General features: G+C 47.4%; 1 protein-coding gene across 4 annotated transcripts in view; it reads right to left on the bottom strand.

The window, feature by feature from the left end:
- FRMD4B (FERM domain containing 4B) overlaps window positions 1-18,399 on the bottom strand; it is a 79,244-nt gene that overhangs the window by 30,420 nt on the left and 30,425 nt on the right. For 2 of the 4 annotated variants that reach the window (XM_066327208.1, XM_066327211.1), the window contains 2 exons: window positions 11,486-11,542; window positions 10,504-10,526 (listed from right to left, as the gene is read on the bottom strand). In XM_066327208.1, the coding sequence (XP_066183305.1) occupies window positions 10,504-10,526; window positions 11,486-11,542 (80 nt within the window). The remainder of the gene's footprint in view (window positions 1-10,503; window positions 10,527-11,485; window positions 11,543-18,399) is intronic. The other 2 variants (XM_066327209.1, XM_066327210.1) reach the window with 1 other exon arrangement.

The raw sequence follows: 18,399 nt of genomic DNA, 5'->3' as shown, positions 1-18,399 counted from the left end.
GATGATTCACGGCTTCAGGGATAATAAAAGCCTCAAATGGTCCTCCTCCTCCTTCCACAGGGTCCATTATCACTTCATCTGCACCGAGCAAGTCTCCCCTTGACCTTGAGGATCACTTTCCCAAGCCCTGTGAGACCCAGCCGCTCCCCAGAGGTGACAACTCCCGATAGCAGGAGCGGCGGGTTTGAATTATGACCTGTTCCTGTTTGGTTTCACAACGACCACGAGACGATAGAGCAATCCCAGGGCAGACAGCCCCGGCTCCAGATGTCCCACCATCCCCACTATCTGCCAGCCAAACACCCCCTTGTTGTATCTGGCACGTCCATGGTGGGTTCCCACCAAGAGGAGGACGCGGCCGTAGGGATGGGGAGGCTCAACTTGCATTTAATCTGACCCCTGCTCAGGAGGGGGGTTTTCTGGCCTGGTGTTTTTTGGCATGATTTCAATACATAAACTTAAAACCGCCCAGAGTCAATGGGACTGAACATTTTTTGGCAAAAGGTTTGTTTATTCCCCAGGAGGAGAATATAGGAAACTCTCATCTCAAGTATTTTTCCACTATGGAGAAGAATTAAACAAAAGCAGCAGACAGACCTTTTCCTTCCTATTCCACCCTCTGTACAGGAGCTTTCTCTCTGGCACATACAAAGCAGAACTTGGATTAATCTGGGCAATGCAAATGGAAATAATGAAAATCTGCATCAAAGCCTCCTCACGCCGAACCTGAACTCGCACTCCTGGTACTGCCCATAATTAATTCTCTGTCCCAACATGATCAAACGTTGGGCAAGATGCTGTCCCCAGCACGCCCTGCTCGTCAGCTCTAGCTCCATGGAGAGGGAAGGCAGCTCGACTATAAAATAACCAGTAACAACATTTAATCATGTACCATGCTATCGATAGGACTTCCCACTTGAAACTGTCTCCAGCAGCAAAACAGGACCAATCTCATGAGCTTCCTACCACTTGCTGATGTAACAGTAAAATTTTAAGCATCTTGCTAAAACCCCCACCAGAAATCCACGAAGGAACCAAGCCAGACCATCATGGCACGCTCTGCCCTAGAGCACATTACCGAAAATTAAAAAAGAGTTATATATTTATACCCCCAGAAAGTACATCTTGACAGCTTGTAGTGGAATGATACAACACTCCCTGCCAGGCAAAGATTTACAGAACTGTGCTAATTGGGACCATTTGTCAATACCTGGCGTTTCCCTACACCCACTGTCAAAAAGCAGCTTATGCCCCTCGCTAACGTGGGTAAGAGCTTAGATGGAGTAAGATGTGGTTAATGAGATTAACAAAACATGAAGAGCAAGTGACACACCCAGCAGCAAAAGCCATATATTGGACTACAGCATAGAAACTTATCAGCCCACAGATTCTTTGTAAATATGAACAACTCGATGAGAACAGGACTTCAGACAACTCTTAACTGACTAAAACAAGGGCAGGTGTGTCTGCCTCTGCTGAATTGCATTTATAACACGTTATAAGGTACAAATTTATTACTAGGGAAAGTGCTTTGTACAGCAACTTCCCTCTGTTCTTGGAGCCTTTTGACCTCATGCAAATACTTTCTCTTGTGTTGCTACAGGATCACTGGAATAAGTCACTCCCGGGTTCTCTTGAATGTCATTTTCTTACGTTCAGTTAATTCTTGAAATCAATTTTAGCACAGATAGAATTTAAAGTGGCCTTGTCTTTCGAAAAGGTAAATCAGCCTCACAAAATTAACCTGAAAGCTATTTCATGGATACCTAAATATCAGCAAATTTGAGAATTACACACCAGATTCAAAGAAATGTGCAGCTGCACAGCAAAAGGATGATACACTATTACCCTACATCATGAAGATGATTCAAAACATTTCCATTAGGATTTGTCACCTCATTCTCTTCAAGGTATTTACAGCTAGCAAAATAAATACTCTGAAACAGCACACAATTAGAGCAGATGCTTGAAAGCTTGACAATCAAGGGTCTCAGAGGGTCAGATTATTCAGCTGATGTCAGTAACAGCCTTATTTCTTCAGAATGACCACCAAACTCCTTTGCACCAAATTGTACAAGAACATTCTCTGGTGCTGCCCACAACCCAGCCTGGTCCTAAAGTGACTTTCTCAAGTGACCAGACTCAGGGAAACATCACCAAGGTCTCCAAGGTGCTCTCATTCCTTACACTCATGGATGAGAACCAGCAACATGGACCATCCCAATGTAGCTGGGCTGCTTCAGCAAGAGGTGCCTCTTCTGTAGGCTTTGGGTTTGTTGTAAAATAAAAGAGCATGGCAACTTCAGGCTCCCGTGGAGGCTGCTCTGCCCTTTGAGGTACCAGGAGAAACAGGTGTGAGGAACAAGCAGTGAGGCAATGGAGGGGAAAAAAAATGAGCAGGGTTAAAAGTGCAGGAGAAAAAAAAGGGGGGAAAGGAAGAGAGAGCAGGGGAGGTACAGGGAGAGACGATGGATTTAGCAGCTTTTGAGTATGTCAGAGCAGCAGGATCTTGGCAGCAGGACTTTGAAAAATGTGCTCTCCGACAAATCCTCTTTTGTGACAAATGCCAGACGTTTCCCATCATTTCCCAGCCTTCCAGTTTATGGTCTGCTGGCACACTCAAGAAAGTTACTTTCCTATTGAAGGGAGCCCAGGATGTGGAAAGGCCATGGACAAGGGGGTCCCGTTGGTTCAGGACTGTCAGAGCCCGACCTTCCCCGCAGCCAGCGGGAGCTTTGCCGGGGGCAGGGCTGCAGGGGCTGCCACTTGAACACCAGATAGCAGCCTCCTGCTCACAGAGGCATCTGAAGGGGCATTTAAGAGCCTTCCAACCCCTTCTGTGAAAAGGACCCTGATAAGCAGTGCAGATGGCTTTTTCCAGCCTGTTGGATGTTTAGGCTGTGGCTATGCTGCGGGTTCCCACCTTGTGCAGCTGCAACAGCTTTAGTTTCACAGCTCAGGGAGGGACCTGCACCCAACACAAAGTGTGGCTGGGACTGGACAACCATTCTCCATGCTTGGATCAGATCCTTGGACTCCCAGGCCTGACCTTCAGCTCCAGCCCTGTTCCCCGAGCCCAATTTCTCTCTTCCCAAGCACAGCCCAGCTCTTGGGAAGAGCAGCAGCACCTGCAGGTCTGTTGGGGTTTGGTGACCTCATACACTGGCTTTTGGAAGATGGGCCAAGAGCACCAAGGAAAATGCAACATTTCTCCAGTCAGCTATATACACACACCTCTCTACATGACGACATGGTGAGCAGACAAATGGGAACACAAATTGCTCCCAGAGCCACCTTGACAGATCAGGCAGTGCTACAACTTCCACACAAGGAACAGGGTGCCAAGGAAGCAGCTCTTCATGACTAGGGAAAATCTGTGACCTGGAGCTGCCCTAAATCCTCTGGTCTTTTACAGCTCTTGATGCGAAACATGAATATTCTGAAGACAAAAACCCTTTTGCTCCTTGGACCTACCACCTACAGTGTCTGGTGGATCCCATCCCACAGACCTGCCATGGTGTATCCACGTTTAAAGAGCTGCTTGGTCACACAGCACATGTCAGCAGTGCTCCCCTAACAGGCCAGACAAAAGCAGAATGGCTCTGCTTTACCTGGGGATTTACTGCCAAGCAAAAGATGGGTATTCACAGCTGATACAAGGCTTGAAGGATCCCAAGCCCTCCCTTGCAACAACAGACTGTTGTTTCTAACATTCACATTTTCTTCCTGTTCACACAAAGGTCAGCTTAGCCATATTAGTTGTGGGTTTTTAGCATGTCTGAGTACAGTAGCAAAGTTTAAAGCTTGTTATCACAGCCCGGCTGATACAGAGATACATGGAACCACAAGAAAAATAAAGTGTCCAAATAATGATAAAGACCTGACAAATCTGCAAAGGCAAAAAAGCTGAGGCTGAAAAGCTGTCGTTCCATTTCCTCAGAGCACAGAATACACATCACATGACAGATCTCAGCCACCATGGGAAGGAAAAGTAAAAGGTTTACTCCTGCTTTTCTAAAGTGAGGATGTTGTCAGAAATCAGACCAGAGCCCAAATTCCTGCTCACAGCTGAAGGTGCAAGACTGGAAAAAAATCCCTGTAGACCTGACAAAGTTTTTCAGATATTTCACAAAAGGGAGGTGAACACATTACAATGAAAAACTGATGAAATGTGGTTTTTACAATAGGAAAAAGCCATGTGTTTTAATACTGAACATGTACTTAAGGGAATTTCTAGGGGTAAGGGGAAGGCATCTTTTACCTATGGCTGTGGATGTCATGATGCCACCCCATGTGACAGTGTCCTCCCTGCCTGGGAGACAAGTTGGGGGATGCTGAATTTCCTGGCAGCTCCCTTGCCTTGTCTCTCATCTGTTTGGGATGCAGAGCACACACAAAAGACCTCTCTAGGTGGCTGGGTTGTAAGCACTCTAGCTCTGCACTCTGAGTTAAAAATAATTAAAGAAACAGAAGAAAAACCAAAGAAAAGAAAGTACTGTGGAGGGATTATTGAAGAGAACAAAACACAGTAACCCCTTTTCTGCTCCTCTGGAAATCGCACAAACATCATGAGTATGAAATCTAAAAAAAATCACTGTTCCTTACCAAACTGCCATAATTATGTGTGAATATTAACAGTTACATTGCTATATACAAGTACTAAATCCCATGAGATCAAGTTATTAAATTACTGCAAATATCCTTTTCTTTTTTCCCCCCTCTTCATCTAATCCTTTTTGCTCATTTCCACCCACAGTGCTTCCACCTAATTAATTTGCTACATAATAAGCATTCTATACAAATTCCTTGAGAGTCCTTACAGAGCTGCTTTAAAATAGGAAATTGTAAAAACCATTACAATTACATCACTGCAGACTGTATATGCTTCAGTCTGCCATGAACTGGATGAAGTACCACCACTGGAAAAAAACCCTGTTGCTACGAAAAGTCTATCCAAGAAATGGAATCTTAAGTACTTTTTCTTTGAATTTGCAACTGGTTTACATGAAAAATAAAACACCAGGAGAAAACAATGTTTTCCTCTCATAATTGCTGCCTCAGTGCTCAGGGAGATGATGCTCAGCAGTTCCCTGCCTGGCTCCCCTCTGCCTGCTGCCTTCCCTCAGCTCCTGTTCCTCATGGCAAACCTGCAGGGATTCACCAAGCAAAGCCAAATTTTCACCCTGCTGGAGAAAAATTACTGCAGTCTTCAAGCAGCTTTCTTCGAAGAGGGTATAAAATTCAATTAAGCTCTTGGGAAAGTGGGCATCTGATACCTGTCAGTAGGGCAATCATCATCATTTTATTCAATAGACATGAAACATGACTTTCCCTAAACTTGCTTATTTACTACCTTGGTTCATCAGATGTTCCCAAATACAGTGAAATAAATAATCAACCCCCTCAACTAAGACTCTGAATAAGCAGATCTTTGCTTATCTTGTCCAAAATTAGCTGTTTATTGAAAAAGAGGGAGCTGAGGAAAGCAGAGAGCTGGGTTTGACCGAGAGAGTTAATGGTTCAGAGCCAGTGCCTCACCAGGTATTTAAAGAAAAAGTGCTGGGAGTCACAGCTGAAAGGCAAAGCACACAATGAGTCACTTGACAAACAAGGGCCAGGAGCACAAGGAGCACAAGGCAGCGCCAGTGCTGAGCACTGATTTACAGCCAGGCAGACACAGCCCACAGGAGCAGGGAGTAGCCTGGAAAAAGGCTGAGGGTATCCGTTTAAAAAACGCACTCGCATGGAAAAGAACATCAGAAACTAAACTACAGTGCTGCTACAGGCCACGGATGGATGTTCTGAGAGTGAATCCTCTGGTGACCCACCAGCTCTTTTGTATCACCCACTGACAGAGGTGTGAGGAAATACTTGGGGCTGAAACAGGATCCAGCCTGGGCTCTGGTCTTTGGCAGCCAGATGAGATGTCCCATTGTAACTCATCCCCGAAATTATCTTCCTGCTCCAACCCCAGTCCTGGGCGTGGCCACACCTGGAATTTTGGTCACATGAATCTGGCAAAATTCCCAGAAACAGGCTGGACAAGCCACCTCCGACAGACCTCAGGTGTGTCCTGTTCCTGCGGGTACCTTAATCTTGGGGTCAGCAGTAGAGTGAGCAGGTGCTTTGCTATCAGACAATCATTAACTTCTTTCCAACAGCGATTTTCTAGCACTGCCCACGTTATCTTTCCCACATTCTTTTCTATGAAGAGATCTTCCAGTTTGCCTGGTAAAATATTCAGCTTCCCAACGAAACACTACCCAAAAATCTCACTCTGAGCACTCAGTCTTAATTAAGAGCAAATTGTTAATACTACTTTCTGCACCTACATCAAGAACTTCACTTTTTTTTCCCCTAAGCAGAATTCTAAAATCCAGGAGTTTCTGAACCATTTACTCCATAGCCTCAGTTGCAGGGCTCTCTCTCACCCAAACCTTTCCCTTTTACAAACTGCCCTTATCACCTCCACAACGATAACATGCCTCGCACATGTCAGCTATCAGGAATTCATTATTTTGTCTGTGTTATGTTATACCAGTCGGGAGTTATCTTTGCAGCCCACAGGCCAGAATCAAAAACGAATGCGTCAGCTATTTAAAGAAAATAGAAGCCCTCCTCCAGCAATTTAATTAACTTCCAGGGAGCAGGGAGCACGGCTGGGTTTCAGTCCTGGAAATGGTACTGGGGAAAACACAGTCCAAGATTATCAGTCAGAAAATAAACTTTTCTTTTTTCCCCAAAGTTACTTTCCTTATATAGTCCCTGCAGCTAATCTGATTTTGATAAACATTTTTCCAGTTCTAGGACAGCATTTAGGACTTCTCAGTTATAAACTGTCTCTCTCATCAAGCTACGAAGGAAAATAAAAGTATGTAATATTTTACAGCATTTTTGAGGGCAGATGCTTAATTTGTAAACTAAATACAGCTAAATCATTTATTTCCCAAGGAGGCCAGACTTTATATGCTGCATATTTACAAGATGAATAATTAACAGACTGCCAAAACACAGTTTCTTTAAAATTCAAATAAAATTCCTAAAATAAACAGAATATGTATGTTTTTCCCCTAAAAGTGAGCCATGCCAGAAGCTGCAATTTGAATCACATTCTCTTTCTAAGACCTTTGAATAGAGCTTAAAAAACAAGATTTCATAAAACTAGGCTTGCAGATTTCTCTGTTTCATTTGCAAACAGGATAGTGGAGAAACGCAATTAACTCACGCAGAGTTTCAAAACTCCAATCAATGACTAATGCTTGCTTGGGGTTCCCATTGCAGGAGCTGGGTAAAAACTGCTGGGAACTCAGCTTAAAAGGAGGAGCAGTTAACTGGAAGCCACGAGTGAGTCGTGAAAAGCAAACATGAGCCAGTGTTACATCCTTCCTCTGGAGCAAAGTGTGCCTAGCACTGCACAGGAAGGCAGAGGGGCAGGAATCTGCAGTATCCCAGCCTTGCTGGGGACAGCAGAGCTGCAGGACTGTCCTGCTCTGCTCAGGGCAGCCCTGACACCATCCCAGTTAATGGGGAGAGGGACAGCTCACTGAGCATCTCTGTGACATCCTCTTCATCACACACAGCAGGGGATTATCTCAGCTGGGATCACCAGTTGGGAAAACAGGAAAAGGAAATGGGTACATGGTGAGCTACACTGGCCATGGTCTGCTGGCCACCCACCTCTATCATTCCTCCTGTGTCCCAAAGCCAGTCTAGGCTGCCTTTGAGAACCTGGAGTTGTCCAAATCAGGACACGTTGTGGGTGCAGTTTTGAAGCACGCACTGAAGTTTTTAAAAGATGTCTCCAAAACCAGGGTCCTCTCAAAGTGGGATTTGGGTGGTTCATCTCACATAAAGTCTCTTCCCAAATAATAAGGCACAACTAAACGATCTTTAACGCCCTTTCCAACCCAAACCATTCTATGATTCTGTGAAACCTCTGTCCTCTAAGAGCTCAGCTCGGGAACTTAGGGTCCTACTGCAAAGCACCTACAAGGACCAAACACCAAAGTCCCTGGTATTCCCATGTTGCCAGTGCAACCAGACTGCAAAGCCTCTCCAGAGTGACCTTTGTAGTGCAGAAATCGAAAGTTTTTTACTTTCTCCAAGTACCCATCTGTCAGGTTCACTCACTGAAAAGAAACAGATTTCCAAGGAATGTGCTCACCCACTCAGCATGGGGCAGGGGAGGGTGTTTCTCTGCTGCTCCCCGACATCAGGGTGTTATCTGAGAATTGGAGCAGTGGATTGGGAAAGAGGTTCCCGTAGAACCACAGGACTCTGAGTGTTTGGGTCCTGGTACGGAGCTGACGTCGGTGGGGACCACCACAGTGACCCCACCACAGGATGTGTCCCCAAGGAACAGCTGCCTATGGGATGTGTGTGAAAAATGAGACAGGAAGACATCCCCAGCATTGAGCATGGCCCAATCCTCACTTCCACAGACCTAATCTCCAGGGCTTCAGGCAATTCCTGTGCTTACCTGCGTTCATTCAGCACTAATCCAGCATCAAGAAAATCAACCTGCACATTCTCACGGAAGCACAGGTGGTGCAAGAGCCACATTCCAGAGGGTGATTCAAAGCAGAATGTCCAAATGACAGCGAGCAGAGAACACACTAAACTCAAAAAACTGCTTCAGGGGGCAAATCCCAGTGCCCAGGAGCATTCCTGCAGGGACACAGTCTGTGCAGCACAGCAAGCTGTGCAGCAGGGGCCAATCCTTTGGTATCGTCGTTAAAGATATGCTGGTAATTAAGCCAGTGCTTTTATCAGCACTGGCCCAAAGGACCACTTGTGATACGTGACATGAAATTCCTTCACTCCTGGTGTGCTCACTGGGCCTGGGACAGCTGGCTGTGTTCATTTGCTATGGGGGCACAACATATGCTCAGTTTTCAGTTCAACAGAGGAAACAATTGCTGCAGCTATTTCCACGCAACTCTTAGGGGAAGAGCTGCATTTGGAAATTACTCTTGTAGCAGAGTGCTCTTCCCCACAGTTTTCTTTAAATACTTCTGAAGGTACCCACGGGCAATCCACTCCTTGCAATGTGTACGGGGAACCATGGAAAACAAGCACAGACACAGTTCTTGGGTTCGTGAGGCCATACTTACAAACCTATTTATGGCAAATGATAAGGAGGCAGGGTTAAGTTTAACCACAGAAGGGAGCTTTTCACCACTAAGGTGGTTTTTAACATTAACCCCCGCTCTTGAGGATCAAGAAAATTGTGCCACCAGTTGCTACAGCTTAACAAGTTACTTATTGTGGAGTCAGCAGTGATTTTCTGGTTATCTGTGACTAAACTGAGCTAAGCTTAGGGCGTCCCTGTAGAGATCAGGCAAGATAAGGGGCTTTTCTAGAGAAAAGTGCAGCATACTACAGGTATAAGCAATACACTGGGGGTCACAAAGCAGTGTACAGCATGAACAGGAACAGAAAGGGTCTGCACAGCCAGCCCACCCAGCTGATCAAAGATACCTTTTTCTCCCTGCAAGTGTGACAGCACGCCAACAAAGAGGAGGAGGTTTGACAGACTTCACAGAGCGTGTCCTTCAGCAGAGAATGGACAGGCCTTTGAGGGGAAGGGGTCTGGGGATTGGCACTGGCATTTACTTGACAACTGCCCCCTCAAGGGAAAGCAGAGGCACTCTGGCAGTATAACATGACTCGCTCCTACATTTGGACAGACAGGTCTATACTGAGCGCCCTCCAAAGCTGCTGTAGCAAAAGCATAAAACACACCTCTCCTCCCAGCAAGCAGCATGGAGTAAACTCAGCAAGGAGTAAAATATTAACGTGACCAAAGGCAATCTCCCGAATCTCTATTTGCTCACTGAGCTGTTTCTAATGGAAGGTCTTTCCCCGTGGCTCCAGCAGGTGCAGGTGTGACCCCACCTGCTCCCCGCAGCCCCTCGCCACTCTCAGAGCTGGGTAAGAAGCGCCTCCAAGGGGAAGCCAGACTTGGTGATGCAGCTTTAAACAGCTCAAGCGGAGCAAGGGGCTCACACATCAGCCGCAGCACAACTGTTGGGTCAAGTGTGGGGAGGGAGAGGCCCCGGGGCAGCTGCAGGAGAACACGGCTCATTGATCCCCGGGGCAGCTGACGGCCCCTGCACGGGCAGGGCTGTGGGCAAGGTCACCCACACGGACCCAAACACAGGTCTGCACAGGCGATGGTTTGCTTGGCAAAAGTTTGGCAAAGCACAGGCTTTCCAGCAGGGAAGCGTGGGAGCTATCCCCTTCTCCCACTGCGGCACCCACTTTTTGGGAGGGGAGCAAAACGTGGTGCCTGAAACACTGTTTTGACTCAGAGCTTGCTCACAAAAGGCATTACTCACCCCGCAGACTCAGATTTTATCCAGCCCAGCAGCACTTCTCACTTTCTTTGGGCACTGCTCGCAGCTGGACTTTACCCCCATTTGTGATTGTTTGCAATACAATGCCAACACAGAAAAACACATCCATCAAGCACACCAGTATTAGAAAGGAAAATGTTATTACCTGGAATAGTCCCCTTTAGCTTCCTACAATTGAAAAACAGTGACAGAATTAAAACACGACCTCTTCAAAACCCTCGATTTTCCCAGCATTGTTCGGTTCCCCACTCCCACAGCTCTGCAGGCAATCCTGACCCCGGCCACATTCCCTGCAAAACACGGAGCCCGCCTGCATGTGCTCAAGAGCTGGACTTGGCCCCTGGTGCTCCCAGCTGTAGATAATCCACCTACAGCACAAACAAAACCGCTTCCAAAACGGGGATGAATTTCACATTGCAAATCAAATGTCGCTTTCGCTGCACAAGAAGTGAAATACAATTCTCCCTCCTCTCTCATCCAGGCAAAGGCTGGCTGTACAGTCAGCTCAGCAGTTGGGAGGAATTGTGCTCACTCGAGATGAAAACAACCTTTCAGGCAGATCAAGCTGCTGCTGCTGCAGCTTTGCTGTGGCACTTTGTCAATGACAATGCGATGAAGGAAAAGCCCCAATACTTTAAAGGTAGATTTTTACTTCATAGAAAGCAGTAAATAACTGAAGTTTAAGTCTCATCAGAACAAAACTAGATTAATGAGAGGGAAAACTGACACTGTATATTTCAACATAACAGAGGTATCAAAACCATATGCTGGGAAGATTCACAGGCATAATAATATAGCTGATTTAGCTACAATATTTACACTTTTCTTCCTAGAAAATCTCTAGAATGTATTTAAATTAGTGCAAGTGATAAATTGAATGGAAACCTGCCCAGATAAATGACTTCCCTTGATTAGCTTTTTACTCTTTCAATTTAAAACTCCTCTAATAAGTATTTCCTTAACTCGCCTATGAGGAAAAAAAAAAAAATACTCCTACGTGTTCCAGCTTCCCCTCCACTCCCCGCAGCCGCGGAGACCACCACCAACCCTGCGGGGGCTTCTCGGTATGGAGAGGGGAAAAACGCCGGGAAGGGGAACACCAAACCCAGGGGGGAGCAAACACTCACCTGGAGCACCAGGGCGGCCAACTTGAAGACGGTCTCGCTGTCCACCTCGATGTGCCCCTGTTGGGAGAGAGCGCAGCGTGAGCGCGGCGCGCCCGGGGGAAGGAGGGGACGGGCACCGGGAGAGGCGGCGCCGGCTCCGGCAGCCGGACCGGAGCTCCCCGCCCCGTGTCCCCCCGCTGCCACGGAGCACACAGCCCGTCCTCCCCAGCCCCAGCCCTGCCCTCCGCCCGCTCTCTTTACACACCTCGCCGTGGCTGCGTTTGGCGGGGTGCCGCTCGCTGCCAGCCTGTGCCAGGCGGCACGGAGCGGAGTGAATGGCTCGGAGCGCACCCACTGCTCAGGGTGAGGGTCACAGGTCTGGGTTGGGTTGGAATCATAGCCCGGTTGGGGTTTGGGACCTTCACAACCATCTCGTTCCAAGCCCCCTGCCCTGGGTGCCCTGGGCAGGGACACCTTCCACCAGAGCAGGTTACTCCGAGCCCTATCCATACTCCAAGCCTGGCACATAACACTTGCAGGGATGGGGCACGCTTGGATGGCACCCAGGAGCACGTAACAGCCCGACAAGTATCAGTATTTGACAATATTTACACGATTTACAAGGAAAGGTATTTCCCAGCTCATTTCTAGGCTCTCCAGAGCACAGAAGCTGAGACTGGGTGCAGCTATCCACTGGCACAGCCCTGTCCCAGCCTAGAGAAAACCGAGGAACTACATCCATCTCTCAGTAAAGAGTTTTATTGCTTACAGTTTTAGGACTGTTCCTTGTTTGTTGCCACTGTGGTACACAGCCCCTGATGCTAAACCAGCCATACTGATTAATCACAAGGACAGCACAACCGAGTGCTTTGTCCTGCTCTGTCTGCATCCTACAGCCTTCATTTCTTCCAACTCCACTGAAGCTCTAGAGCAATGTTCAGAAGAACTGCATGAAGCCCATGCAGGAAATCTCCTGTGCCTTGAGCCCACTCCTGAACCAGTCCTAACAGCACTGTGTACTCAGAAACCAAGTGCCAAAACTACATGAGGATCCTTTCTTCTTTTCTCCTGCTTACAACTTAAGCACAAACTTCCCAGGTCAGTTTTTTACCAGGAAAACCCCTGGCCTTGGTTCTCCTCTGGGACCAGCAGTGACACAGAAGAGTAAAGCAGATGGGCTGACAATTGCACTCTTTACTCCTCCTGCATCCTATATCCTGCAAACAGTGGGTAAAGCACAAAACTGAGCCTATGAAGCAGCCCAGGAACACAGATTTTTTTTTTCTTATTGACCTTCTGAAAATGGAAATAGTGGACATTATGCCTGCCTTATGTCACTGAGATCCCAACACATCCTTAGTCCCCAGGATCTGTTGGCTGAATGAGGAGACAAAGCAGACCAAAAGCTGAAATAATGCCAAAACCAGGGCAGCGGGAAGATCTACAGAATTACATACAGATACAGGGAAATGACATCTCGAAATATATTAGGGCACATCTGGAGCTGAGCTAATTTAGCACAGCTGCAGGTCTGGCCCACAGAGACTACATTCAAAAGTGAACAAACAAATAATTCAATTTTTATGGAAAGGAAGTTTTTTTGCCAGCTTTGTCAATAAAACATTCCAGCAGCAGCACTCCCCCCGGCTTCTCTGACAGGCAGACCAAGAGGAATTTCCCCTTCCCAACAGGTGTGGCACCAGCTATGCAGGAGTAGCCTCCAAAGCATTCCCAGACATATTTTATTAGAAGAAGAGGAGGGGCGCATCACAAGTTAAGAGGAAAAAAAAAATAGCTTGAAGTGCATCCTTCCTTCAGATCTCTTTCATGTTGGTGCTTAAGAAAAGAGGCAAGATTGCAGCCCAGAAACTCTTCATGTAGGTGCAATTTTAAGGCACTTTGTTACTTCCAGGTCTGTGTCAGGTTAGTCTTTGTCATGCACGTCTGAGCTGGCTTTTTGAAAGCTCAAACTGCATCTGCCCAAGCAAGCTCTGATGCCAGCTGTGGTGGTGAGAGGATTACGGGACATCAGGTCACCCCAGCACCACGGTGTCCTGCACCAGCAGGCAGAGAACTCACACAGGAGAAAATGCCATCGCAGGGAACCTCAGCTCAGCAGGAAAGCTGTCCCTGGATCACAGAATCAGGGAAAACAGGGACAGAAGGGACCTTAAAAGCTCATCAAGACCACGGCCCTGCCCCAAGGCAGTCAGCTATATGCAGCTCATCGCCTTTTAAGCCTGCAAGAAACTCAGGGAGATTTAACTCTCCAAAGCCCTCTCGATTTATTGCTGGCTCCCAGATAAGCTCAGCAGCACTCCATGAGCTGCTGCAGCAGTCTCTGCTGACTCCAAGAGCTGCTGCTGGCCTTACAGGGATGTTTGGGACTTAATAACCAAGCACCTCCTCACTTTTCATCTTCAAAGCACCTCGCAGCCATTAACTAATTAGCAATAGTAATTACAAGGCTTCTCTTCTGTGTTTATTTGCTTTTTCCTAGGTACTGGCCTTAAGAAACTCTGGTCACTTTACTGGCTGCTATGGCACGGCCACAAGTGTTAACAGTGATCCCACAACCCACTTCATTTAGGGTTTTAAGAGACCAAAGAGGGCATGAAGGAGGACTGACTTCTCCAAGTGATGAAGTTTCAGTCTTTGCTTTCAGAGTGAGGGATTTGCTGTGCCAGTGCCCTTACTTTCAAACACATTTGCTCAGAAGCTGTAAAGGAGTGAACAGATAAGAGGGTCCTCCATAACTTGACCTCTTGAAGATGTTGCAGGTGTCTCGACCCAGCAAAGAGGACAAACAGATCACTCCAAGAGCAGGGCTGCCACCATGTCTCTCCAGCTGCTGCAAACCTCAGAACAGGGTGAACCAACCCTAGTTGTTATCCTGTGCCACCACACACTAACAGTGGCAGAAGACTGGGGCCACTCTCTAAGCAAGGCTCAGGAGAAAAAAAACCAGAAAAACAACCCACCTGAAGAACAACCCACCCTTCAAAGCGACTAAAAATCACAGAAAAAAAGGTGCAGGGAAGTGAAGGGACTCCCCTGAAGTGCTGCAGTAGCTAAGTAGCACAGCAAGGATTTGAAGCAAAGGATTCCAAAGCCCAGCTCAGCCTGTATTTGACAGACTAATGCTCTCCAAGTGACAGTGTCCTGGACAATTCCCTCTGAACCTGGAAGTATTTTTCATCATAATATAACATTATTCACCACCTGGCTCCCCAATTGGCCATTGCTGTAATGTAATCCAGCTCTGCCCTGGGCTGTCATGGAGTTTGGACTCCATGGCTTGACACACATCCAGACAGTGATATGTGTCCTTCTGGAGTGCAGGACCATGACTCTTCCCACTCACTCAGGCAATATTTTGATTTTATAATCATCCTTCAGCCTGGAGCTTGGCAGATGGGGGTTTCTGTTCTAGTATTGCTTTATCAGCAAGGTCAGATTTCAAAAATAGATGAGGAAAATGACTGTAAGAAGATTAATTTGCAATGCCTGCCATCACCAGGGTAATTCTAGCAGAGACTTCAGTGAGGAATTGGGGGGCCCTGAGAGCCAGGGCAGCCAGTGCTCCCACGGCCACGTGTTGAGGATGAAGGTGGAAGGTTTTCCTAGATTTATTCCAAGTGGGAACAAGGTCACCAGCACGAGGTTAAGTAGATGTATGTCATTCAGATAATGGAACCTGAGTCTTCTACATTTGAGATGTAAATGAGTTTAAACAGACTGGTGACTGCAGCTCCAGGGAGGGGATGAAACTGATATTTTTCAATTAGAGTTTGCACAAGGGCTGATCCTTTTCACCAGTGAGACAGATTCAGCCCAAAGACCACTGGCTTATCTGAACACTGCACTTGGTCCAGCGGATTCAGGTGGTGGCTTTTGTCATCCTGATAAAGATCAGAGTAATAAAAAGCTGCAGCAGGTGTCCAAACTGGTTGGCAATTACTGTACAGCAGGAGTAGGTCACTATCTCAGCATCTGGTAAAGACCAACTGAACCTTCAGTGCCCATGGGCAGAATTTAGCCCCCAGTTCAGATAGGAGCTCGAGTCTTGCTGCACAGACATAAACTTAGAATGTGATAAAAATCACAAGCTCGGTCATGAATAGACCAGTGAACCCTCATTAGACACAGCAACAACACTAGAATTTACTGCCATACAAGTGGCATAATAATTCAGAGATACAAGTCTGAAATCCTCATGAAAACTCAGATCAAGAGTGATGATAGTCAGATGAGCATTAACTGTGTTAAGCAAATCTTTAGGCTGTAAACTCAGACTAAAGCAGATTTAAAAAAATAAGCACACACAGGAACTGTCATGTTTAACTCTTTAGAGCCAGAGCAAGAAGTGAAAGCAGACGTGGTTTGTTCAAATGACATGTAACCTCCAGAGGTTAAAGGCTGACAACAAAATCATTTCACCTGAAGATCTGAGAATTGAGATACCAACACACTTGTTCCCTCAAACTAATTCCGTAAAAATTTGTATTAGCCAAAGACACCCCCCAAAAAATGCACACACTGTGATTGAATAGCCTCGAGACAGCCACAAGATTGAATATAATTACCAGTGATTACCGAAAGGTGATTTTTAAAAAAGCTGAAAGAAGGGTGCAATTAGTCAGAGGGAAAGAAAGGACCCGAACGTCTCCAAGACAGGCAATTAGCTGGGTGTGGACCCAGCACAAGTGAACAAAGCAGTGCCGGGCCCCTGTGCCCTCATGCAGCACCGAGGTGACTTCCAGAAGGGATGCAGAATCCCTGCTGTGGGTCCTGGCAGTCAGAGTGATGGGCTGGCAGGTCCCAGCAGTGCAGAAAGCTTAGCAGCTTTTCAGTGTTTAAGGCTTTTTTTTGTTGTTTTTGACAGGCTGGGGAGGGCAGTGGGTGTTGGCCACAACCTGTTACACCACACAAGCTGCGCAGGAGGAACTAGGTCAGGCAGATCCTGTCACTCGCCCTGTCGGAGTGGCTGTGCTGGGTAATTAATTACTGCACGGAGACAAACACTGGCAGCGCATGGATAACCTCCAGCTTTAAGCTGCCTGTCCCAATTACCACCATTCACATCTACGTCTCAGTCCCGGTGGTGTCACCTGCTGTTCACTCTGCCCTGCAATAAACTGGAGGCACCATCCCACTCCTTTCTGCATCAGACGTGCCAAGCTCTGCTGAGCATCTTAACTGGGGCTCAATTCCCAAGGACAGGAACTCCCGAGCTGAGAAAAAGCACAGCAGAGCAAGTGTGTGCCTCCAACACCTCAAGGAGGTAAAGCAAAGCACAAAAGCAGCAGAACGCGAGCTGCTATAGGAGCAAATGGAAGTCTGCTCCTCCTGACTTTTCTCAGAGGAGCATTTGAGATTTCCACTCGTGCTGCATCTCCCCCACGGGGCCCGCAGAAAGCCTCACAGCTGCTTCACGGCATTCAGATGGTCCATGATGTCTTCCTTGTCATGCATGGGACCCCACAGCCCTTCTGTGCCCTTCAGAGCACAGCCTGAGAGCAAACACAGCTCAGTGTGCAGAGGCTGAGACAGCTCTTCCCTGGCCAGACCTGCTGCTTCCCACCTCAGGGGCTCAGGCCAACCCAGCTCAGAAATAAAAGCTGTTAGCGCCTCACGGAGTAAGGAACAGCTTCAGGTTTCCCTGTTACACCCTTTATTTTGCTGTCTCTGCCGGGCACTCTCATCCATTTCCCTTTGCCTTTTGTGCCTCGGCCAACACTTGGATGAAACGCCAGGGACAGGAGCAGCAGCTCCGAGACTCGCTGCACAGTGCAACAGGAACGTGTTTACTGCTGCTTTTTTCTCATTAATACAAGAGTAAAAGCAGAGGATGGGGGAAAGGCATAAAGACTTCCCTGGTTTGCAAGCCAGGGTATTTAGCAAGTGTCATTAGCCTTGACATGTAATCACAGCCTTTCGCTTTCCTACCCCACCATCACAGTGAGATACCAAACACACACCAACAGAACTGGCTGAGCTGTCACAGCATCTTTGCTCTGTGGCCAGGACATCAAAGGTGCAGGACTCTTCATGGCAATTAACCCAGTCGTTAGTCCCAGGAGGAGGTGACTACACCGACAGAGACGGGAGCAATAAAACTCTGGCTGCAAATCAACTGAATCTTCATATGCAATGGTCCAGCCCGGCTGGGACACAACCGCGCTTCCCCAGGAGTCTCACAGGTGCCTGGGGCACCATCACCATTTACAGCAGGACTTGGATAGACCTCAGCACTCTCAGAGGAGGCCCTGACTGTCCCCACACCAGGACAAACCTCTCTCCAAAGTCACCAGCATCTACATCAGCCTGGGGTCCTGCCTCTCCCTCCTGCCACCTTTTGTTCACAGGAACAACCTTGCTCCATCTCCTCATCTGCCGACATGCTGCTCTGAAGGCTGGGCTGTGGAGGTGGCTGCCACGGCAGAACCCACAGGAGAGAACAGCCCTGGAGGAGCCCTCTGAACATCAACCTGGGCTTTACATGTGCTGGCTTTGGCAGCAGAGCCGCCAGTTCAGGCAATGGACAGAGGGTATTTAACAGCCTTGGCATGGATCAGGCTACACAGTGTTACAAGGCTACACGGGAATATTCCCCTCTCCCTAGAGGTGGGAGAGAATTAGGAAATATCCATTATAAAACTTTCGAGAGCTCTCTGATATATGACCACTTTGCTCCCCAGGAGCTGGGAGCCAGCCAGACTTTATGCTCACACCAGGGGTCTGTTTCAGCAGCTCTTCTTGGTAAGCGCTGGCTGCCAAGTGCTCACAAGCATTGCTGTTCATGGAGCTATCACAGACTCCTCTGAAAACTTACATTTCCTTTAACTTTTCCCTTTTCTTCTTTTTTTTTAAAGCAATTCTTACAAGTCCTTGAAACAAACGGGAACTTAAATAAACCCCCCAACAACCAGAGA

This window comes from Sylvia atricapilla, chromosome 11 (genome assembly GCF_009819655.1).
Source record: "Sylvia atricapilla isolate bSylAtr1 chromosome 11, bSylAtr1.pri, whole genome shotgun sequence".
NCBI classification, from domain to species: domain Eukaryota; kingdom Metazoa; phylum Chordata; class Aves; order Passeriformes; family Sylviidae; genus Sylvia; species Sylvia atricapilla.
The sequence above is the reverse complement of the archived record's forward strand: the minus strand, read 5'-3'. Positions and strand labels throughout refer to the sequence as shown.